This window comes from Odontesthes bonariensis, chromosome 24 (assembly GCF_027942865.1).
Source record: "Odontesthes bonariensis isolate fOdoBon6 chromosome 24, fOdoBon6.hap1, whole genome shotgun sequence".
Lineage (NCBI taxonomy): Eukaryota > Metazoa > Chordata > Actinopteri > Atheriniformes > Atherinopsidae > Odontesthes > Odontesthes bonariensis.
This window is the reverse complement of record NC_134529.1, coordinates 10,605,395-10,630,096: the sequence shown is the minus strand read 5'-3', so window position 1 is coordinate 10,630,096 and position 24,702 is coordinate 10,605,395. Positions and strand designations below refer to the sequence as shown.

At 39.7% G+C, this 24,702-nt stretch overlaps 1 protein-coding gene across 1 annotated transcript; it reads left to right on the top strand.

The window, feature by feature from the left end:
* Positions 1 to 1,970: 1,970 nt before the first annotated feature.
* tagapb (T cell activation RhoGTPase activating protein b) lies at positions 1,971 to 18,623 on the top strand. The gene is made up of 13 exons (XM_075459348.1): positions 1,971 to 2,046; positions 8,710 to 8,880; positions 11,410 to 11,580; positions 12,946 to 12,987; positions 13,466 to 13,550; positions 13,665 to 13,712; positions 14,085 to 14,154; positions 14,434 to 14,588; positions 14,965 to 15,126; positions 15,563 to 15,672; positions 15,999 to 16,185; positions 16,439 to 16,520; positions 16,692 to 18,623. The coding sequence occupies exons 1-13, from the start codon at positions 2,027 to 2,029 to the stop codon at positions 17,861 to 17,863; spliced, it is 2,475 nt and encodes an 824-aa protein (XP_075315463.1). The 5' UTR covers positions 1,971 to 2,026; the 3' UTR covers positions 17,864 to 18,623.
* The last annotated feature ends 6,079 nt before the right edge of the window (positions 18,624 to 24,702 follow it).

Below are 24,702 nucleotides of genomic sequence, written 5' to 3'. Positions count from 1 at the left end.
CTGAAAGACTTAATAAATTAAGACACGAGGACCTTCAAAACTGATGACACTTCAATATGTTGTGTAGACAGAAAGGTGAGAGATTTATGCTTGGCATTTGAAAAGATTATACAGGCTTTTGATCTCACATAACGAAGGCTCAAGATAATGTTTTTTAGTGATTAGTCTCTGGAAAAAACTTTTACATTAAAGAAATCAATACTTCATCCTGGGAGGTTTGATTAAAGCATTGAATAGAAAACTCATCAGCCCATCAGAGCCAACATAGACTCATACTTACTCCTACAATCAATTCAAGAAAATGAATGCAGCATGTATGTTTTTCGTTGGTGAAAGGAAGAGGAGAGAGCACACATTATACACCGGGAAACACACAAACTCCAAACAGAAAGGCCCCAGCCGGGATTCAAACTAGGAACCCTCTTACTATGAGGTGACGGATCAAATCAACTCAAACTTTATTTATAAAGCACTTTTCGTAATAAAAAGCAGCACAAAGGGCTTTACATAATAAAATCAATAATCAAATCAATTCATGCATAAACTCACACACAACATCACACCGACAACCACACTGCACACATACCATTCCCCCACCATACCCCAACATCAATATCAACAACAATCAACATTAAAATCTGGCTTGACACTGAAATGAGGAAACTATATCTTGGGGATCTGTCCAGAGTGGTGTAAAAATAATTATTGTATTACTCTATAGCTCTGGATCTGTCCACACCGGGAGCCAGCCCACCAATGACCACAGAGGCCGCCACCACGGGGAACCGCCCAGATCAGGGCAGGCCGGCATCCACACCACAGCCAAGGCTGCAGTGCAGGATCCCCCAGCCAGTGTGGAAGATCCCCATTAGGAAAAACACTGGATAAATAAGTGTATAATAAGTACATAATAAAATAATTTAAAAATAAATATTTAAAATAATGGATGAATAGATAAAAGTAAACTAACAAACAAACAAAACAAAAATAAATACAATTTATTTATTTAAAAAAAAAACATATAATATTAAATAAGTAAATAAATAAATTAAATAAAATTTGTCTGTAAGCTAAACTAAAAAGGTAGGTCTTGAGCCTCTTTTTAAAAACATCAACATTCTCTGCAGCCCTGAGGCTCTCCGGCAGGCTGTTCCACAAATGAGGTCCATAATAGTGGAGCCACCACACCACCGCACAGGCTCACAGAGATTCCAATAATTCACCTTCCTTCAACACACTGTAATGTAAACGGTCCGCACTTAAAGTATACTGCACTGTTTACTTTGTTTAGTTTCTTAAATATCTTTCTCACTCTACACATTCACACACATGCACTCATACAGTACATATATCATACATACATCAACTCAGCATATGCAGCACCTACATGCTCTACAATCACACATCAGTGATGCATATTGGAGGAGCCATGTAGGGTTTGATGCCTTGCTCAAGGACACAAACACATACCGAAGTTTGTGATTGTGCCAACCAACTTTCCAATGACCACTCTACCTGCGGAGCCACGGCTGCCCAACACTCAGAGAAGAATGTTTGAGGTCGGCGTTGTGAAAGTGCAGTGAAGTGGAGTTGTGGCAAGTCACCTCAGTCCCTTATGGCCCAGATCTGGTCCATTATGAGTCAGCATACTCTGTATAACAGCCTGGCTGCAGACACTTTGTCACGCGTTCCAGTTTTTGTTTGTTTTCGTTCTCCTGACCTTTTTTCCCAGCTTCAGTTCTGCTTCATCCAGTTTCTCGTTTAGCAATTAGAGCACAAAAACAGCGACACTGTGTTCAAAGGTCTGTTCGTTTTCTGTCACATAACTTTCACACATAGAAAAATGCGTTTCTTTACAGCTGTTAAGAAAACTGATAGGCCGAAGGTATTGTGCCATCATGATTGATGTATAGTATTGTACTATGATGTCACTGTAACATGACTCTTTTTTTCCACACAGCACTTCAGACACTTGGCTCAGAGACGACGCTCTGCTCCATCTCTGGTCTTTGGGAAGGCTTTGGGAATGCCATGGTCTCCTATCAGGTGCGCATAATTTGTTGATGGTTATTAGACTGAAGGTGCATTTACACCAGCAAATTAATCTTGTATGTTGCAAACAGAAAGCTGCAACAATAATCCACTTCAGTTTTGTGCAGTGTAGTGGTTTAACAGATTGTCTGGACATCTTAACAGTAGATGTGATGGAGGAGGTGTGTATCAAGATCTGAACTGGTGTTGTGGAACTAATCGATTGACTGAGTTTGCAATTGATTACAGTCTCACTGAGAGTCAAGGATTTGTTTTTGAGTTACATACCATAAGAAAGAAGTGAGGAAATCAATGCCATAAACAGAAGAGATGAAAATCTAGGAGCATAGCAAGGATTTGTTTAGCTAAATGAATAAAATACAAAAGTTAGAGCTTTCCGCTCATCAGAAATGCCAAAGGTCAAACCTTGTGTATGTCTCACTGACATGATTGATGAGAAAACGCTCCGTCACTAAGCTGATGAAATGCCAGCTGATGTTACCACATTTGTTTACGTCTAACCTGCAGATGTCATTACCTGGCAGCTGCACAGCTGCAGCAGACAGTGAAACCTGCAAAAAACAAACCAACAACAAGAATTAAAGCAGGTGCTGGCATCAGGTCTCAACTGCTGTGATGTATTTCTGAGGAGCTTCTTTTCTTCATGTTGATTTCTTTCCCCACAATGAAGCGGTAACAAAACTTTAAAACACGTGTCCAACTAAACATGACCGTGCTCTTGAGTCTTGCATAAACATCGTTTCAACATTTCTACTGGAAATAATACTTTCAACGGCAGTTTGCTTCAGTACCTCATATTGTGTCACAAACTGACATTTAGGATTGAAATATTTGAGAATCACTGGTAAGACTGTGTCATCTTTTGTCTGACTCAGATCTAAACAAGCACCCGCAACAAAAGCATTTTCTCAAAGAAAAGTGCTTTTTTGGTATGTTTACCGAAACAAGAGTCAACTCTGCTCTACAAAAACAATCATGCGGTTACAGTTTCAGTAGACCACGTCCCAAGAATTTCCTCAGAACAGTGACGGTAGCTGAAAAATGTTGCCAACTATCAGCTGCTCGGGTCAAACATAAAGACAGCATCTACACAAAGATGCTCGAAACATTGTGCTGTCCTTTTAATAACTAAAAACCTAGTTGCTATTTGGTCATACTTGTAATTATGCCGTATAATCCATCGCACTTAAATGACTCATTCATACCCTTTTGCTTTGGATTATTTGTAGATCCTACTTTCTTTTGTTTTCGAGGTGACAGACGTGAGGATGAGATAATGAGTTTACAGACTACACATGAACAGAGACAATAAAGTTGGTTGTTTTATAATGTCGTCCTGTTAGGCTTTCTTCAAGAAAATGATTCTAACTCAAGTGGAAATCAGTTTTGAAAACTTTATTTATCTTATGTTGAGCTGATAATGACATTAATCCAGATCAGTGGTTAATTAAGTTAACCAGGGCAGTTAACTGATTAACTGCCCTGGTTAAAAAAGTGCAAAGAAATGCATCGTATGAAAAGATGTAGGGTTACGTATTCATGAAGTCTTTAAACCCAGAAAGTTATGTTTTCTTTTCTGCTGGGATGTTTCTCTGTTTGTTTCTCTGTTGCTCTGCCATAAGATCATTTTGGTTAAACTTGATGTTGAGGTGTACTAGGACCCAATGAGAGCACTGGTGTGACCACTGTGTGAGTTTCAGTGAGTTTGAATATTAAAACACATAATTTCATCATTATAGTGACTTATAAAACCCAGAGCATTTAAAACTCCAGGGGCACAATACCAACTTATTAATGATCAGATCTTGCATTTAGTGGTATGGTTCAATAAAAACAAGAAGGGTCTATCTTCTTCCTCTTCTTCTACTTTTCTTTTCCTGTCTCTTCCCTCCTGCAATAGATTTGTCGGTTTTTAGCCAAACAAAACAAAAACTAACCAGGCAACAATGGCGGTAGGCAGAGTTAACTGTAGAGCAAACCTTCCAGGATGGCATTCCTGCCTAGCATGCAACACAGCGTGATGCACCTTCATATTTTCTATAAAAATAACTGTTAATGTGTTTGCCTTAAACAGACCATTCTCCTGTTTGGTAACATGATGAGACAAAGCTGAGATATGTGAACTAAGTGACCAGCTGTTAAACAATAGGAAGGCTTTAGGTGAAGCTTTGTAAAACTTTGTGATGAACCTCATGGTTTTGTTGCAAACTCACTCTCATCTTAGTAGAGTGGACTATATCATCATACCTTTTATGTAAACTCTTACTCCTTCCATCCAGTTTCAGTCTCTTTTAAATTCAGCCTCCAACCTAGAGATGGCAGCATGCAGGAAAAGTCACAGAAAAGCATCTCACATGCAGTATAGAGAAAAATAAATTGACTTCCTCTTCCCCTTATCCTTCCACGTGTAACAGCGACCTGCAGTCACATTATTTTCACCACTGCAGGCCTCACAGCCCACTCTGCTCAAGCCACAAGCGCAGATGTCCCTGTGGGGATTCACTCAGGGGGTTTTGAAACTGTAACTTGCTCACACTTGAACTACTTAAACCTCATTCACTACCACGCTGGCTGTACAGTCCACCAGGCGGCATTAATTTCAGCTCATTAATGTGACAGCATTGTCATTTTCAGACTGTACGTGGATTTACGAAAGCTGGTCATGTTCACATCTTGTCCACAACATAACATTTTGTTTGTTTTGACGGCACCAGCTGCATTCTATATTTTACAAAACAGTGAGCCATTAAATTTGACAAAATTTGGTCTTCTATCTAGTTTTTCAGTGAAATAAAATGGACATAAATGAAATCAGATGAATGAAAATGACATTTCTAATCCCAACGGTAAAATCTCATGTTGTAGTAATTGTTATCATCATTTTTTCATTCCCCATCTTTAGCTGTCATTGTGAGTGGCAAGCGTGATCTCCTGTATCGTTTTTGTGTTGCAGAAGCCTCTGCAACACAACACTATGTTGTTTCAACATAATTCTATATAGAAGGTGGGAGAGTTTTGTCTGTGGTGCTCATCAACCTGTGCATCATTCTTCTTTTCACAATCGGCTTCAGGGGCTCCGGAGCAGTCTCCAGCACAGTGCCAGCCTTCTTTATCAGTTTGTTCAGTTTCTTTTAGTCATAATGCTGCTGTCCCAACACATGATATAATGTTGATTAACATACTTAACACCCTACAATCCTGCCTTTGTTTTAAGTTTTCTCTAAGCAACTTTGAGACAAAAAAACCCCACGCTTTTATTCTTTTTGACAATAATCAACACTATTTATGCCAATTTCTGTAATGATTAGGCCGACAACAAAAATACCAAATGTACATATTTCTACAAAAGTCTGATATATTTGATATTTGATGTGTGTGTGCTTAAAGGGAAATATTTCAGCACAGGATTTAGGTGATTATAGGCCAACAAAAAGACTACCAAAGGATTTCTTGGTCTGAGTAGAACATCTGTCGGGGTTGAGAAAGGTTTCGTGTTACATTTAGACAGTCGTCTTCATGGTAAGTTCAGTCAGTTATAACGATCATCTACAATCTCTCTGTCATTTATCCAAGAAGTGACGGAGCTGACTTCTACTTTTGTGTAAGAATAGGACTCTTATTCATAGCAAACACAATTCAAAAGAGAGTTTCCATACTTAATCTTTCAGTCCAAAAAGCTCAGTCCCACCATAAACACCTACAGACTATTCAGACTTTTGTCGAGACAGGTGTGTGGGCTCGCCCTCCTTTATTCATCTGACGTCTAACTTTATACAGTTGTCATCAAGTCGCTGTGTGAGAGACCACCGAGACAGTGGGCGAGTCTGTGAAAGCAACAGCAGAGAAATGTCAGACACATCCCACTCTCACACAGCCACCCATTCAGCGCTCACGCTCACACATCGTGAAAGGGGTGGGCTTGCGGGTGTTGATTTCACTATAATGGGAATTCCACTGACGGAAACAGAGAGTATAGCTGACAATAAAATCACATTTAAAGTGATAGATTAAATTTGAATGATATTAAGTTTTTATTTACAGCTAAGGCGCTACAATAATCACTGCATTCTTATACGATTATTCAAATAGAGTAGTGAAGCGAAAGCAGGAGTGATTACCCTACATAGTAGGTATTGATTCATGTTGTAAACAAGGATTCAAGGATTTAAGGAACTTTTATTCTCATACCAGCTACCAGCTACATGTTTACGATACAAAATTAGGACTCAGTTCCCGGTTTAAGAAGCTGCTACTAGAATGCATGCAGTCAATAGCTATAAATGTCAAATATCAATATATATAATTATCTATATATATTTTTGTTACTGCAATTATTTTAATTGCAAGAAACATGTAACAGGAATGTCTTTTTTTTCACCCTTAATAATGTACTTTATTTAGTTTTCATCATCTGTCTCTTGTAGGGAGTCCAGGTGTTGTTTGATGGCAGAATATAATGGCTTAATATATGCTAATTTTCCCGTATTTCTATTTCTTGGGTAGTTTTAACGGTGAGGACCACCTTATGGTTTGTATGCGCTGACATTTATCATCACTTTTTAAAAACTGGTCATGTATACATTAGCTTAAGTAGTCAGAAAGCTCCCAGTCTTTACAATTGTGGTTAGCTTTGTCCAGTGAAGCATTCTCCTAAAATGGGGTTGACACTGAAGAAGTGGAGTTAAAAGCATGTTTATCATCTCGTTATCTCATCATGAACTTTACATGACCCAACAAAGCCGGTTAATCACAAAATCAAAAGACAGTGGGTGTCATCACTTTGTTCCTAATATCAAAACGTGATATATCCAGCTCTGAACTTTCACTTTCCGATATTGCTGCCTTGGCCTCCTCCTCCTCCTCCTCCTCCTCATGCCGTGAGAGGTCTATGTCTGATTGGAAAATGGGTAAAAACAGAAATTAGCAAGTCCTACAATCCTCAAACATAAAAAAAAACTGGAAAGACAAAAAAGAGAGACAGTGTGTGTGTGAGAGAGAGAAGATAAAGAAATCACTCTCTCGTTGCCATAAAACATAAAAAGTGAAAAATTCAGTGCCTGCCATTTTGAAAACACAGTCCAGGTGTTCTGTACAGGATGTCCACTGTACTGTAGAAATGTAGAAATGCTGCTTTATTAAGAGCTCAGACTAATGTCTCTCCACAGAGGACAAAAATAAACTGCTGGATATCATTTCCACAAACCCACACAAACGCATATTAACAGAAATTCACAGATACAGTTACTACACTAAACAATCGTTAAAGATTCCCAGAAAAAATGTTTTCTGCAGGATTTTTTGCTTCTGAGGTGAAGCAGAAGTATTCAAATTGAGGTATCCTGTATGTTAGTCACACAATTATTTAAAGGGGAAGTTAGGGTTAGAGGTTAGGGTAACGATAGCTTACAAGTTAGCATCCTTTATCCAAAGGAAAGAAATACCTGAAAACATTAAGTTTACATGGAGGATTGTAAGCCAGACTTATACCTCCCTCACCGGAAGATGATTCTCTGGCTGTGACTTTGTTTGAAACAAAGCTATCAGTAAAGGACAATCTTCTCATTTTGATTACATTTATTAACCAATACTTTGCAAAAGACAGTCATGTATAGAACCATGCCAGAGTTTACAGAGAGGCTTCAGTTTATGTTGTTGGCACGAACAAAGGAAGCTCTCCCACTGTGCTATTTGCTGGTATTTATGTGTCACCTTTTGTAGGTTGCAGAGGGTGACAGGGAAAGTACCTCTGCTGAAAGAATTTGAATTCATGCCCTGAACTATAAGGCTGTGGGAAGAGCATTCACGAAAACTGGTTTCACAGTCCCTGAGAGCAAACTCTTACTTGTTTGGTCGGACATTGGCCTGTTTGAGACCCAACAGGGCAACAACAACACGCCGTTGTTTTTTCTGTGATCAAAATCATTCTATTATCAGACTTCATAAGATTTCACAAGACAGTCAGCAGTGTTGTAAAATGTTTTAGAATAAGCAATAGAATAAGCAATACTTATTTAGGTGTAAAAAAACACCACCAAAGTCACTATTTTCCTTGTTCAGGAGGAAATCTGGTTCACAGATGGAAGTCAGTGTGCCACAGAAACATACATTAATAAGTCATTACTGTACTTTTCTGTTGCAAAAAAAAAAAAAAATCCAAACTGAAGTCAGCTTCATCCCTTTTATGCATGTAATAAAATGGGCTCATATTTTTCAATAATCATTGATATTTATCTGGCAATGCTACATAAATCTGACATTTTTCTTTTGTAAAATGTAAAACTGCCCCAGAGATAAAAAGATCAAAACACAACTGCAGTCACTTCACAATATGATTTGCTTGGTTACCAGCAATAGATTAGCAGTTCCCAACCTTTGTGACTCATCCCCACTTAAAATGCACCAATGTTTATTTCTAATGTTGCAGTAGATAAAGACCATTAAAACAATCTACAATATACATGAAAAGTTGGTGAATTCCCATCTCATGTTAATTTCAAGAATGTGATCATCTTTGTCCTTTTAAGGACATTTACCGCACATGTGATCTTTGTAACGCCCAGATGTTTTGGAAAATGATCCTGTATGACCATTGAAATGGGTCTGGATGTGGGGAGTCCCTTTCAAAACAGCTTTTTTTTGGTGCGTGTCTTGGTTCAGGGAGGAGATTCCATGCTGGGTGTCTGTGGAGCAGAGTCCATTTGTCCTCGGACTGACCAGCGAGAACGGAGAGCTGCTGCTGGACGAGTGCGTCCAGGTCACAGAGGGCTCGAAGACCAGGGAGAGACACCTGTTCCTCTTCAGTGATGTCATTGTCTTCGCTAAACTCAAGTAAGATATCATTATTCGTCGATGGATGGATGGATGGATGGATGGATGGTCATGAACAGATATGATTAGTTAATCAAACACCACTTTGAAACACCTTATTCACCTGACAAAGTTAAAAAATACAGTTGTAATGCCAATGTGCTATTTGAGTTTCTGTGAAAAAAATGTCTGTACAGTCTGAGCCTCAGAGCGAAAGAGGAAGTAAAAACAAACTGTGTATTTTCGGACCGCACACTTGGACTGTTGGGGAATCTCCCAGCAAAACAAGCTGCCAGTGTAGCAACTCGGACTTCACGTTTGTAAAAGAAAGCAGGGTGCTTCCCTCGAGGGAAGTCACACCAGGGGAAACTTAACGGTTTTCCCTTAAAACACGTTTTCATCTCAAAAATTTGTTTCAAAACATGTAACTGTAGGCTGCTTGCCTATTGTTTCCTCAACTGACTATGTCTTAAATCTTAGAAGAAGTGTTGAAATTGGAAATTAGAAAATGTTACAACCTGCCCATAATGAGAAAAGAAAACCAAAACATTAATGTCATGAGTGAGGTACAAAGTAAACAACCTCATCTTGCTTTCCCAACATAATTAAAGATACCACATTGATATTAACACAAAGGTGAATTATAATCAGAGTTATTCTCATGCCTCGGATTAGATCTGTTTGTCAAAGAAGATTTTCACCTCTTGAGTGGGAGGATAATCACAGTCATCTGTGTACCACAACCTGCCCACTGTTCCTGTAGGTGCTCACAGCTGGGACAACATTGTGATACAGTGAACAAGCTTTTGAGGCTTTGAGTCTGTGTATATGAGGGTTCAGTAGTTCTTGATATGATTGCATGTGGCATTAATCATTTTTCATTTTGGATTTTAGTTTGTTGTGAAGAGACTGGCATACATCAAGTCACACGTGGACGGTTCCAGTTCAATGGCTTATTAGAGTCACATTTAAGTGGTATAATCTTAAACTATTAATTCCATTCGGTGATTAAATAGTGATTAAATGGCCCTGTGTTAAAATATAGTTTTACCGCTTAACTTTTAATAGAATAGAAAGAAACAGAATAGAATAGAAAAATACTTTATTCGTCCCCCAATGGGAGAAATTCAAATTAGTCAAGTAGCTAAAAAAAGTAGAAATGTTTACAATGATTATGATAATAATAATAATAATAATAATAAATGACTAAATAAATAAATTTGAGAAGAACATGTCAGCAGTCCCCGCGACCCGACCACATGTTCAGCGGGTATAGAAAATGGATGGATGGATGGAAGTCAGCAGTCACTGTAAAAAAGCCTTATGGCTGTAAAAGTTGTCTATAAACCACATTGTAAATAACAGCTCTGTATACAAACAACGCACAGTGGACATTGATCTGTTTGGGTTTAGTTCTCACTTGCTTTCTATAATTAAAGCTGGTCGTTGCGTCACTTCTCTCTTTCCATTGGTCAAATCAAATCAAATCAAACTTTATGTGCAAATAGCACATAGCAAAGTGCTTTACATAATAAAATCAACAGTAAAATCAATACATACATAAACTCACACACAACATCACATTGACAACCACACTGCACACATACCCCCCCAACATGAGCAACCTCAACAACAATCAACATCAACATCTGAGGAAACGATATCTTGGGGATCTGTCCACACTGGGAGCCAGCCCACCAATGACCACAGAGGCCGGCCCGTCACCAAGGGGAACCGTCCAGATCAGGGTGCACTGTAACACCTCGTAAATCCCTCAGATCAGGGCTTTTGTCTGCATCTCTGAGATTTTTCTTCTGATCTTTTGGCGCACCAGGCCTCTGCTGCAAACGCGTAGAGGTCCGCTAGGTCATGCTCAAATGCTTTTTAAAGCTGAAGTGTGGCTGTATGGAGGTGTGGTGGGAAAATAATGATTCCTCCCTCTAATCATTCACTACTCATCTTTTGTTGAGGCTGTGTTTGAACCACTTACAAAGGCAGTTTATTCAGAATCCATCACTGCACAGCCTTCAGAGAACAATAATGGAGTTCAGTCACCTGGGACATTTATTTTCCCGCAGTGAAGTTACTGAACCTTTTTTTTCTGTTCAGAAATGTGAACAATCAACAATTATCCACCAAATCATACGAGCAAATTTCTGTCTTATTGCCCTGAGCATTGCTGGCCAACATAGTGTTGTATTCAGTACAGAAATCAATCTTCCATAAATGTTTGGGGGCTGTTCGGAAGGTTTAAAACAGGCTTTTACATGATAATGTAGTAATGTATGCCCTTCAGTTCTATTTTGAGCTCCAAGTCTCTCACAAAAAACAAAAGCCTGTGGCTTGTAAGCAGAAACACTGCAGTCTGTTTCTGTGTTACCCATGAATGACTCTATAAAATTGATTAAAGAAGGAAATAGATGAATCGCTGAGACAGAAATCTGTGGAACTGAAACCTGCACTGTAATTATTAAAAACAGGCAAAGAAATAGAAATCAGAAAGGACTATCTAAAGGGGCGGTTGCTTTTATTTTGCTTCTCTCCAAGCAGGTCGAACGCCAGCTATCGTCTGAAGCACAGAGTGAACCTGGAGGACATCTGGCTTTGCGGCTTTGAGGACGAGCCGGAGGAGGAGGAGGACGACACAATGATCGGGGATATCGACCTCAGGCTGACTCTCGTTCTGGCCTGGGCTCTCACTTTTTGTCTAGTGTGTTTTCGGTGAGAAGACACGCAGAGAATGACTCGCATGCAAACAGCAACACGTAAAGTGCTGATTTAAAGACATATGAATGTCCTTTAGCATAAATACGCATGCGTGTGGCTGCATGTGATGGTTATTTTCCAACATATATCCTAATCATGCTTTTTAACTCCAAACATATAATTAGACCTCCTGATTTTACATATTCTTAGTAGAGATAGAGCGCCATAAGGCTTGTTGTCCTGCCCTCTCTGCAGGGATATTGTGCAGTATTTAAAAAGATGATCTACAACCTAGACAGACTGCTACACATTTGATTCTTGAAAATCAAATTTAAGAGAGGCCAATAGTGGATTTTGCTGCCTGTTGCTCCCCACTGAAAGGAAAAAGATGTTAGCAAAAAAGACATGCAGAGACATTTCTTTTGCAAGTCATTGGGTCGATGAAATCTAAGGCTTTCTATTGAATATCCGCACATATAGTAAATCATCATGTGATCTGTGGCCTTCAGTAAAACAAAGAAGTATCAAAGAGAAAGTTGTCACTGCAGCATCACAAGACAAAAAACCCTAAAAAATAGGAAGTGTGGAGCTGGTGGCCAAACTCCCATATCATCAGCTGACTTAACAAGAAATACTGGCCTTTACAGTAAGAGAAACCTTTCTCATTTATCATGTTTAGACAGTGTCATTGGCTGAAAGGGAATGAGTGTGCATTTTTCTCTGCTTGGAATTTCTGATCAAAGGCACTAAAGTGGCACCACATAACAAATGCCTCATTTGTGTTATTCATTGACTCCCACGTTTCTCGCAAAATCAGTACAATCAAACCCTGAGGCTGTTTTTTTTGCCCAATATCGTATTCCAAGAAGCTGATTAATACCCAGATGTGTTTTGAATTGCTTTGTTTAAAAATGAGAAGCCTTTTTCTGAATGGATACTTGATCGAGACTTTGGTAATGATTCACTCTGTGAAAGTTTCACACAGAGACGTTCGTGGAGCCTGCGAGGAACCTCATGCTCGCTTGTTGACACTTTTTGTGCCAAAAAACATTAGCAATGGAAGGCATGAAATTGGGTTATTATGGGTAAAGCCTTACAGGTGCACACGTAGGTTTGTGCATCGGTGTTGTCGTCCTGTTTCCACTGATGGACATAAAGCCACAGCAATTCTGCCGTCAAGGAGGAAGTGGAAGGTGTCTGGTTTGGGGCACGCCGTGACGCTGCTTCCTGTTCCCATGACTGTGCTACACTTTCCACCAGAGTTTGTTAAAAGAGACTGTGGGTGCAAGCTTATTCTCATTCCTCCCACTGTCATCTGATAGCTCGTTTGAATCTCTGTGTGGATTAGTAACTCATACCATGCTGTTATTTCGCCCACAGCTCGCCTGAGGAGAAAGAACGCTGGTTAGATACTCTCCACAGGTAAAAAAAATAACATTCTTTATAACAAAGCTTATATCAACAGACTGTTATGCTTTTTCATTTATTGTTGCTCACAGTTTACCTGCACTTGAGGTACATAGTAAATATTCGGATCTATTCTGCCTTGTGATGTACCGGTAGTTACACTGCACAAATTAAGATCAACAGGTCATCTCCTGTTATCAAGTTTTAAATGAATTGGGACAAAGTAGCCTTTCATGATCAACAATTCAGATAATGTGGGATAGATAAAAGCAGGAGGGTGTCTTTGAATGATTCTGTTTCATTTTGAACATCGTAAGAGTACATCGTTCCATTTTGGTTAACCAGTTTTCTTGTTTAATTCCTCAAATTTCAAATAACAAACATTAATGTAAAACAGAAATTAAAACAATAAAAGAGAAAAGCAAATACTTTGAGAAGAGTGCAAACTTTCTGTAGACAAATTCTAAGCAAATTTATTCTGACCTCATCACAGAAAAATTAAAGACTCAAAAGCGAGGACTGGTTGTTCTTCTTCACCTCCGGACGTCCTCATGAAGGTGTTGAGTGGCAGTATCGTGGTAAGTTTCTAACTGTCCACGCTACCACAAACCAACTGAAACTAAAAAACTACAGAGGAGCTGTTATTCAATAACATTTCTCACTGTCTTTCTCCTTTTCCCCCTCTCTTGTAGACTAAAACAGGAGGTGGCATGGAGCAACTAATCGAGCTTCCACTTGAGGTAGGTGAAAATCCCAAGTCGCTTGTCGCTTCTTGTTTAATTGTTGGCTAAAGTCTGTTTAAGGCTGCAAGAATATACAGTAAGGCTTCAGAAAAGAGTATAGATGCAAAAATAAAAATACTGTTAAATTGCGCTATGAAAAATGTTTATTTGGAGATACCTGTATTGGATAATGATAAATCGTACAGATTGTTTAATTTTGTAGTTTTATATCACTCCAACTCATTCACGTGTGAGTAAGCAGGTTGACTGAGGGGTGTGTGGCACAGGCGGGTTAGGAAAAAAAGACATCCTCTTCCTCTTCTGCTTTTGCGCTCATGTTCCCTCTTGTGAGCTTGTCACCACATCGCTTTTTCTTTATTTTGTTGCCAGGGCGATGCAAAGATCTCTGCGTTGTCAAAGCAGTTGAACAATCAAGAGGAGAGGCTGGTGCAGCCCATTGGTGAGTTTGAAAGTCTCTGGTTTTACAAAAATCTTTATCAGTGCCAGTTTCGCTGGAGGGAGGGCCCCATTGAGTGTGCAATGAGACCAAAGAGAAAAACCACAGGCAGAAAAAGGAAATCTACCCACTGATTAAATCGAACAAGTGAAGGAAATAGTGTTATGTTGGCATTTAGGCTTTGACTCTTGCACATCTTTACTTATTGCAGGGTTGCACGAACTCAAAATAATTTATTTGAATATAAGATATTGATGGATGCAACCTTTCTGCTTCCATTAGAAACCAGATGGAACCTGGTGAGGAATAGAATGAAGCTCAGAAAGGGTTCCACCAGTAAAGCATGCCGGACAGACATGGACACCAAGATTCAGCTGTTCGGACAGCCCCTCAGCAAGATATGTCCAGATGACTACTCACTTCCCAAACCAATCACAGTAAGTTAATTTTCATTCAGATTTATTTTCCAAGTGGGTGGATTAAAAATGTGTCATTTCCCCCTGTTAGTGGCTTTTGTTTCTAAAACTGTGTCTCAGTTGTTTAAATGTATGAAGTAGGAAAATGTTTAAGAATAGACGGTTCTTCTGTTTCCCTAAATAAAATAAATAATAAATAAACACCAAATTAGCTGACCTTTTACTCTCCTCTTCATTTATGAATCAGGAGAGGAATCCATGCAAGCATATGAGCTACATGTTTATCAGTCTCAACCCAAAATGCGCTCATACAAACACACACAGAGCCTGTTTCGTTTTTTACGTCATAATCCTACCCTGCCTAATGCTTGCTCCTCTGTCTCCTCTCACCAACTAGGATCTGTTGGTGTTGCTGAGGAAGAGAGGTCCATCTACTGAGGGGGTGTTTCGTAAGACGTGCAACAACAAGAACATGAAGGACATCAAAGAGCAGCTCAACAGCGGTGCGGAGGTGGATTTGGAGGGTCAGCCTGTGGTTCTGATTGTGGGACTGCTCAAAGTAAGTTTCTTTACGAGTTTATGAGTCAGAAAATGTTACAGCAGAGATTCCTAAAAGCACATTTATATTAGCTATACAACTCATCTGTAAAAAACATCAGTAATATTACTATTCTTAATAACCATCACCACTTCTGCCACAACAACAGCGTGTACCTCCTGCAACTACATCACTCTTATACTTTGCTTAAGGCAAAGTAGCATGTGTACTTTTACTTTAAGCATCAAATTATGCTTAAACAACTTAATAAACAAAGTGACTAATAGCTAAAGTCATCAATTATGTTTTTTTCCCCAATATTCATCATAATTAACTAGAAATGCATCACACAACATGTGTTTTAAGTCGGCACTTACAGACTTGTATATTGATTGCATATCTGAGTTTGTTTGAGAATAAACAATAAGCCTCACCGCTGTCTACTTCTGGTTTATAGACTTTTCTGAAGGAGCTTCCTGGCAGCCTGCTGAGGTCTGGACTTTACGACAAGTGGATGACGGCTCTTGACAATGAAGACGCCCAGCAGAGAACTCTGGAAGTCACAAAGTAAGCGATCAATACCCGTTAATGAGTAGTCATTGACATTTACTGTGCTCGCATTTTTCACTTTTAGAATATGTGGCATTTATATGTAAAAGAGCATCTGTTTTTTCCATGAATGGTTATGTGGTTAAAAGCAGGAATGGGTACTTTTTGTGCTTTTTCTGAGCATTCCAAATGTCCTCTATCTGTGGGCTGAATAAAAGACACTTCTCATTTTTTGTGTGTCTTCGGTTTAAAAAAAGGGAAGAAATTCAAAACAAGTCAAAGAGCGCCAATCTAATCTTCTTCCTGTTTTTTTTTCCTTCCTCTTTATTCTGCCCGCGAACCAGGGTGCTAGATGATCTCCCTGGGTCCAACAAACTCCTCCTGCAGTACCTAATCTGCGTGCTGCACCACATCCTCGAGAGCGCAGACATCAACAAGATGGATGCCTACAATCTGGCAGTGTGCATCGGCCCCACGCTGCTGCAGCTGGAGGACACTCCGCTAGATGGGCAGAGGGAAAAGATGCAGAAGGTAAAAACTCTTGTTATGAATATGCTTTCTCACTTTTGGTGCTTTGAAGCTTTGTGGTTCACAATGCAGAAAACCTCAGGTTTCACAAGTAAGACTGCGCTTGCGCAGACTCGTAAGTGCTAATTAAAAATGTTATCTGGTCCATCCGAAGCATTGAATTGTGTCTGGATTTTATCAGAATTCTTTATCTAATTTTCGCTTGTATTTTTAAACATTGATGTACTCATCACAAGATCTTTCTGATTTGCCGCAGGTCACAGAGTTAACTCAGTTCCTGATGGAGAATTATGAGATTCTTGGAGAGAATATACCGAATATGCTGCATACTGATGAAGGTAAAGTAACGAGGAATTCAAATGTTTGTAAAGATCTTTATTTAGGGTCTAGAGAGACATTTTATCGTATTAAAACAGAAAATGAATAAAGAGAGAGACAAAAATTGAACTGGTTTTGAGTAAATATGAACAAGGAAAGGCTAATCGTATCTTTCTTCTCCCACCCCGTAGACTCTCTGTCTTCCCTTCATCATGACTCTGCATATGACAGCACTGACCCAGATGGAGATATAGAGGCAGGAGAGAAGATCAGGTCTCCACATGGAGAATGCCACTCATCTTCCTCATATTCCTCTCTGAGTCCTAGCACAACCACCTCGTCATGGCAATCTGATGCTGCCTTCCACACAAAGTCACCCTTCAGCCGCCGCTGCTCTGAGCCCATCATCATCCGCTCAGCTGATCTTGAGAACTTGAGAGGCCACGCTAGAAGCCATGACGACTGCTCTGTGGAGAGGGAAGACTTTGATGAGCAGCCTCTAAAAAAGCAGATATCTGATGACTCCTTCTTGCTCAGAAGTCGAGGTGGAGCCCAGTCTGTTTTGTCTTTCCCAAAACTGAACAGCAGCTCCAACATGGATCCGCTGCCCTACATTGGCAAGGACTGCTCGTGCTCTTCTCTGGAGAGCTCCGCCTCCAACCAATCAGAGGGCTCGGTTTTCACCAGCTCCCCAGGAGGGTCACCAGGATGCAACAGGAGGACAAACATCACCAACCAGCCCTCAGTGGCAACAAAAGCTAAGCTTGACAATGGCAGACCAGTTTCAGTTGAGAAGAAGCGATCACAGTCCATGAAAGTAGCCTCTAAAGTCCTAATGAGGACCAGGAGCTTAGGAGCTTTCAGCAGGAGCAGCCTGAAGAAAGACTCTCAGAAAGAAAACTCTTTCCCCTGTGAGACACTCCAGGAAGACTCCCAGAGTGAAGCAGATCCCTCAGCTGAGCTTCAGCCCAAGCAACGTCCTCTATCTGCAATTGAGGTGTTTAAGATGGTAGACAGCAAGATGCCCTGCAGGCCTCCATCATATGAGCAGGCTGTGCAGAATGCAGGCCTCCCTCCACGTTATTGCTCAATGACTGTACAAGACGCAGTAACGCTGGAGAGGAGGTCCCGCCCTTCCTCTGTAAATTATGACTTTTCAACTGCCTGCTCTGTCAAACAGTACGCATACAACCAGGACTGCTTTGCTCAAACAGCACAGGACAATGTTGTCGAGCGACAGCAGCCTTTCCGCCAGAGAGCCATGTCAGAGTCTGTATCAGCAGGCCAGCACGAGGTTGCGTCTCGGAGATGCAGCCATCCTGTGTTTGAGGAGCTTTCTTACGCCAAGGAGTCTTATGTCTGATTTGACCTTGTATTACAAATTGGATTGAAGTAACACAAAGCATTTCTGAAAAGCAGAAAAAGTGCACAGTATGGCATCACTAGGTGAAGCTAAAAACACCAATCCAATCCTGCGAGCTGGCAGTGTCTTTGGTTTCCTCACGGATTTAAAATGCTCACATACATTCTGCGTTTGATACAGCTGGATTGCTTAATTTCTTTTAGTAGCAAGTTTACTTACCTTATCATTGTTCAAATTATTGTCACAGCTGTGACCACTGAACAGATCTGTTTTCACGCTAGTCTTTGTAAATGTACAAAAAGCTCACAAAATGTTTAGTTTTTTACAGTTTCTCTTTGAATGAATGAATGTCAGTTATGTGCTGCCTGTGTGGTTACATATTATCAGTAGTGCCCTTTAAAAGTACGAATATTACATTATATGTAGTTACTACGATAGAGGTTTAATCTATCACAATGAAGCTATAAACACAGGTCCCTGGATAAATATGCTACGAGTTTCTATGTTTTCCTTTTTTTTGCTTTTTGTAAATGCACTTCACTTTGCATGGTCTTCTTCTTCCACTACACTAAAAGCACTTTTAGGATGAGTAACTATGCTTTTCTTATTTGTATGCTGAAATGTATATAAAGTGAAACAGCAATAGATAGAGATGTGTAATGTCTGTCAAGGGGGTCTCTTAGACCCCTAAATGGTTTCAGATAAGCACAAGAGAAAAAGTAAGGAAAACAAAACAATAAAACTTTCAAAAAGTAAAGAAGTGTCTTTTTGTCTTTGTTTTTATGAACTCTTTTGTAAGCTGCACACAAGTGAATGTGGTCCTTTGTCGTTCCCCCATTAAAGCCATTAGTAGAATAGTTAGTGCAGTAAATTAAGCACATTACTAGCTTGGCACAACTTCTCTTTTCTATTTGTGTTGCATAACAAGCACAGACCTCATTGAGAGAACAGCATGTTCTGGTACATACTGCAAGCTAAAACTAAAGGAAACCAGACAGTGTCACATGGACGGATTTGCTTTTTCTCCGAATTGCTGTTCCTCTTGTCTGTGACTGTGTGATGAGCTGATGCCACCGCTTCTTCCTTCCTTTCTAAAATGGTTTCATAGGGTTTCCTTCCTCAACAAGATGACTTAACTTATCAAAAAGTTGCAACTGATTGACAGTGAGTATAATTTTGCATACTTTGCTGAATGTTAAGATAAACAGCACTCTGACACACGATCAACAAAAGTTTAAAAACATTAAAAACTGTCATTATAAAATATGTATTGTACTTTGTTGGAGCCAGTGCATTTATATTAAATCTCAACCTCTGCATTTTATGACTCTCATATAACATGTTCTTATCACAGTTTGAATTTCTTAAGATTAAGATTAAGATTAGATTTTCTTGTCATGCATACACGTGAAATTTGTCCTCTGCTTTTAACCCATCCAGGTTGGCACCTGTTGACACACACATGCACATGCACAGGGTCACACACTCAGAGACAGATACCAACCTGGAGCAGTGGGCAGCTGTTCACAGCACCCGGGGAGCATGGGGGTACAGTGCCTTGCTCAAGGGCACCTTGACCGTGACAAGGTGGACTGACACCCCTCCAGCTGTCAGTTCCACCAATCTTTTATTTTTTTTGAGTGGTGAGTGTGGGAATCAAACCACCAACCTTCCAGTTATTAGACAACTGGCTCTAACCACTGAGCCACGGTCTAAAGTGAAGTGTGAACAGAAACTTGAGGCCGCATGCTTTTAGTCAATAGCAGTGTTAGAAATAGCAACCACCATTTTTTGCAGCCCGTTCTGATGAATTACACATGTCAAATGTACACACGGGACCCAATGATACAGTAGTTTGTTTTATTTCCTGTAAAGAAACATCTCCAAAATCATTCAAATGTAAGTTAATGAGTCAATTGCTCCTATCTTTGTTAAATTAATAGATTAGATCCAACTTTATTGTCATTGTACAGAGTACAAGTACTAAGACAACGAAACTCAGTTTAGCATCTAACCAGAAGTGCAAAGAAGCAGAAAGTGTTGAGTATGTACATGTGCAGTAAGAGCAGAATGGTAGTAAACTGTGACTAACTATAGATATAAGTAGGAAGGGAAGAAGCTGTTTCTGAACCTACTGGTCCCAGTGGGAGGTGCTACAGGGCCTCATAATGTATGAGGTATCTGTTGAAAGATTTTCACCAAACATGGTGTTTATGTTGCAAGTTGTTTCCAACCTTAAAAACGATCAAACACTCTATCACCCTTTACTGTTGATGATTAACACTAGTGAATGGGGGTGTGGTGTGGTGATTAGCACTGTCGCCTCATAGCAAGAGTATTCCAGTTTCGATTCCCGTTTGCCATTCTCCCCGTGTATGTGTGGGTTCTCTCCGGGTACTCCCACCATCCAAAAAAAATATCTGATTCTAAATTGACCTCCCTAAGAGTGAGTGTGAGCGAGCGGCCCGGCCACTGGGCGAGCCAGTGTATTTCTAATGCCAGTCCCAAGCCTGGATAAATGGTGAGGGTTGCATCAAGAAGGGCATCCGGTGCAAAACACGTGCCAAATCAATAATGCGAGTCCAAAAGAAGAAGAAGAAGATTAACACTTGTGAAACTTCTGTGTTTACATTTATAGTATAAGCGGCTGATGTAAGTCAGTTTTGAACTAAAGCAGTAACTGACAGTCAGTGCCATTATTGGCTGGTGTGCCATGTTTATTAATGATCTAAATTCAATCTTCAAAGTACTAAACAACACTAAACAAATATGTGAGAAAACAGCCTGCAACTCTGTAGCTTGGCTTTGCTTAAAGCTATGGTGGTGAATCTACAGTGGTTACAGTAAATACAAGTGCTTTAGAAATGTTTTAAAGTCACTTTAATGTTTTAAATCAAGCAAAGTTCACAAGTGCGCTATTGTTTTCTCTTAAAAGTTGTGATTCCTTTTGACATGTTGCTGCCATGGTTCACCATCTTGTCTGTGCCCAGGTACTCTTGAAGTAAATGGACCACCTGTTTTTCCCCTTCAGAGCCCAACAAATGTCCAGTACAGCATCCAAAATTCAGTACCTTTAAGCTGCTGTTTAATCCGAATAGTCCAAAACCCACAAACTATTCAATTTAGTCATTAGATAAATCACATTTAAGAGCTCAGCAGCAACTATTCATGCTGCTGTTGCTGTTAGTCATACTTGAAAAACAGATTGATCCACGAATTGATTAAACAACCGAGTGTTTGGTCTCCCATCTCATTATTCCTCTTGCACTGCATTGGATATCTTAGACTACTCAAGAATAATCACAAGTTTACATTTACATTTCATTTTAAACAGAAACACCTCTTTTAAGTTAGTTCATCAACGAGAATCTAATCAACATACTTCTCATTTGCCACCCTTGATCTTGCAGGCACAATGGCCGTGTCCTGCAGCTCCCACCAGTTTGCATTGTTACCGCTCAGCTCACTGTGACCTCTCACTGACAATGAAGGCAAGAGCTGAACACTCTGTGGCATACCAGTGCGTTCAGTGTGACCAGTTCCTCGGCGTGAACATGAGCTACAGTACGTTCCGTATCAACAATGCTCACATGTCAAGTGTGTGTTCAGAAAAACAGGGGGCAGATATTTTCTCAGATAACTGGGGGAGAATCCAAAGACTTTTACTGCTGTCCCTTGATAGATATATTGCATGTTGCAAACAGCATTATCGTCTTTACAGCAGTTTTTATTACAGCAATATACAGAAGTGTAGCACAGTTTCCATACAGAAAAGTGCCTGGATTTGCTTTTTTTTCGCTGCAGAAAGGCCTGTTTACGATGGCTTTCTTATCTATTTTTACTTTTTCTAATGCTCTTTATCTCTGGCCACTTCCACTCATATTTAGGTTTTAGTGGTATTTTTTCTATTTTCTTTCTTAGGAAGGTCCCTAACAGAGTCAAATGTGGGAGCCATGACAAGAGCTAGTAGATCTGTCTGAATGCCGAGGAAGGCACTTTCAGTACTTCCTTGATTATCACCCTAACACAGGAAATACTGAACCATCCTTTATATATAAAAAAAATAGATAAAGGAGAAAATGCTATACCATAATTCTTTGCAACTGGTTATTTTCATAGACTGATTCGGATTCATTTTTAAGATCACAAGGGCAGGAGGGTGAGTGTGAGTAGCAACATTGTAACAAATATAGTTCACTTGAGTAGCTTTCATTTAAGGCAATCTTGGTAATGGGGAAATATTTTCTCTGAGTTGTCCATGTTTACTTAGCCATTAGGAGATAAAATGGGAAGAAAGCACAGAAAAAATGCACTTTAACAGTTCTAACTTTACAGAGTGATTCAGTTCCAAAATAGGCATGCTTATTGTATTCTTATAGTGTTATAGTGAACGCTGTACAGATAAATTTGGATGTGGGTTGTATGACTTTATCAGGAAAGGTCAGTGGGCAAATGAATGAATATCAAAGGCTGCATGCTTCTAGGTTATCTTGGTAATCCAGCCCTTTCTTTGCTTCTAGATATTTTGCAATTGCTGCAGTGACCTTTTACTTGGTACTCAAAAAGTCCCCTTCTTGGCCTCAGTATGTTTTCAATCAGGGTCAATCAAAAAGTCTCTTCACCAGATGCACTCACACTCCCACATCTACTCATTGACCTGCTCATCCCTACCTGTCAGCACACATAGCCCTCACTATCAGACCCTCGCCACTTCATCACAACAAATTCCAAGATTTCTTTGAATTCTAAGAATTTTTAGAATTTGTCTTCTCAAAGTCAAGCCATTTTGGGATCATTTGCTTTCTGTACTCCTTTTGATCAAGAGGAAATTCTTTAAATAATTCCACAACTAAACGGATATTAGATATTATTTGTCAAATCAGGTTTGAAGTATACTTCTTCCTCCTGCTCCACCACAGCTCCTGACACAGATAGCACATCACCTTTTTCACCAGCTGGAATTCTTCTTCACTGTGTTTATTGGGTGACTTCAGAGTGTTTTAATTTGTAGATTGTGTAAGTGGGATTAACGCACTGAAAAGATTGTGTTGTGTGTACATTACTGCACTGAAAAGGGATGGACGTGTGGAAGCATGCCCTGCTGGTTGTGCAATATTGTGGCCATCACTAATGAGAAAAAGGCTAATACCCTGGCAAGCCATGCGGTTTATTCTTTTAATAATGTGTAATGCTTTGGGACAGCTAAAGTGTAAACAATGCAACGTGCACAGCGGAGAGTAAGACCCAGAGCCCAACAACACAGAAGTTCCTCGTTTGAATAGAAGTTCATTATTCTTTCATGAAAAAGATGGAAAACACATAACGTGGCTTCATCGTGATCTCGTCCAGCTGAAGTTATATTTAGATGTTTGTGCTGTCAATAAACATAGTTCTCATGGTAATGTTATATAATGATCCTTTGTTTTTATATTTGTACCATCAACGTTGCCTGTTATGTAAGTAAAATGAAGACGCAGAACTGAATCACTGGCACGGAGACAAAAGAAGGTGGCAGTTCTGTCGTCACTCTCACCACAAAGCTCTCACCTTTGTCCTCGCAAATACAGTTTGGTATAGATTCTCGTGTTCTACTTTTCCCTGACAGTTTCGATCTTTTTTGTAGAGCTGAAAATGCTTTGTGTGGTTTGGCCCAGTGTCGAGCTGAGTTTCAGCGTTTCACTGAACACCTCGTGCTGCCCACATTTCGGTGCTGGCTGTGAGCAAAACGAATCTGTTTTCAAGTGCACAGTCTTGCTTTGCTTGTTTACACTTTAGGCATCCAAAAAAGAAAACAAGAAGCATGAATGCCCATCCTTGTGATAACTTAAAAGACACGATAAATTCAAGATAAATCTTTAAATTCTTTTGAAGAAACAGCTTTTGAGATAAGATATTGATGTGCAACAGGAGGACGACTTTGTCACATTTAGACTTTTTTGCACAGGAAGTGGTGCATCAGAAGGTTATACTAGGAAATGTTGTAACAGCGTACAAGCAAAGTGTGAATGTTTTTCACCAAATTCTCTGATGCATTTTTGCTCTGCACTCCATTTGATCTAGAAAACTATACAATGGGTAGCGAGATGTTTTAGCATAGTGTCATGGCACAAACATGTGGTGCTCGCTTTATAAAAAGGAAAGTTTAAACAAAAGATCCACGAACATACATCGACGAGATCAAATGATAAGTGGTCATGAAAAAAACAAAAACAATTGCACAACACTTTGTGGCTCTGCACAACCCATCAGGACAAATCTGAGCATGTTTGTTCATGACAATAAGATGCAAAAGTTTTTAAGCTGTGGGGCCAAACTTTTCAAATATATAAATAAATATTCTCAAAACCGGGAACAGCTATATTCCTCAGAGAGTCACTGGGAAGATGTCTAGTCGTGGCCAAGGTTTAGAGTAGACCCTTCTGTGTGAAAGCTTGGTTTGCTGCCAATGTACAGTAGAGGCTTGGGGGGGGAGGGGGGACGACGACGACTTTAGATCATAATGTTGATTCATAAAAGAAAAAAGTGTGGGCTTGAATGTGAATTAATTTATATTAAATATAATACAAACTTGTGTTTTTTTTCATACCATTCATGTATTAATTTGAAATTATTCTAATTACTGATAAACCTGCAAACTGATCTATTTAACCTTAACAAACATCCTAAGCGTCCCTAGTACCCTAAGCACCTGAAACATCCAGTGCTCCCTGTTTCCGAACTTTAACTTTTTGTCATATTCCGTCCTCACATTGTCATTTTCTCTCTTTTCTCCTTTTCTGATCTGGTAATCTCACCCTCTGAGGTTTTGTCCCCATTCTTTTCCTTCGTTCACACCTTCC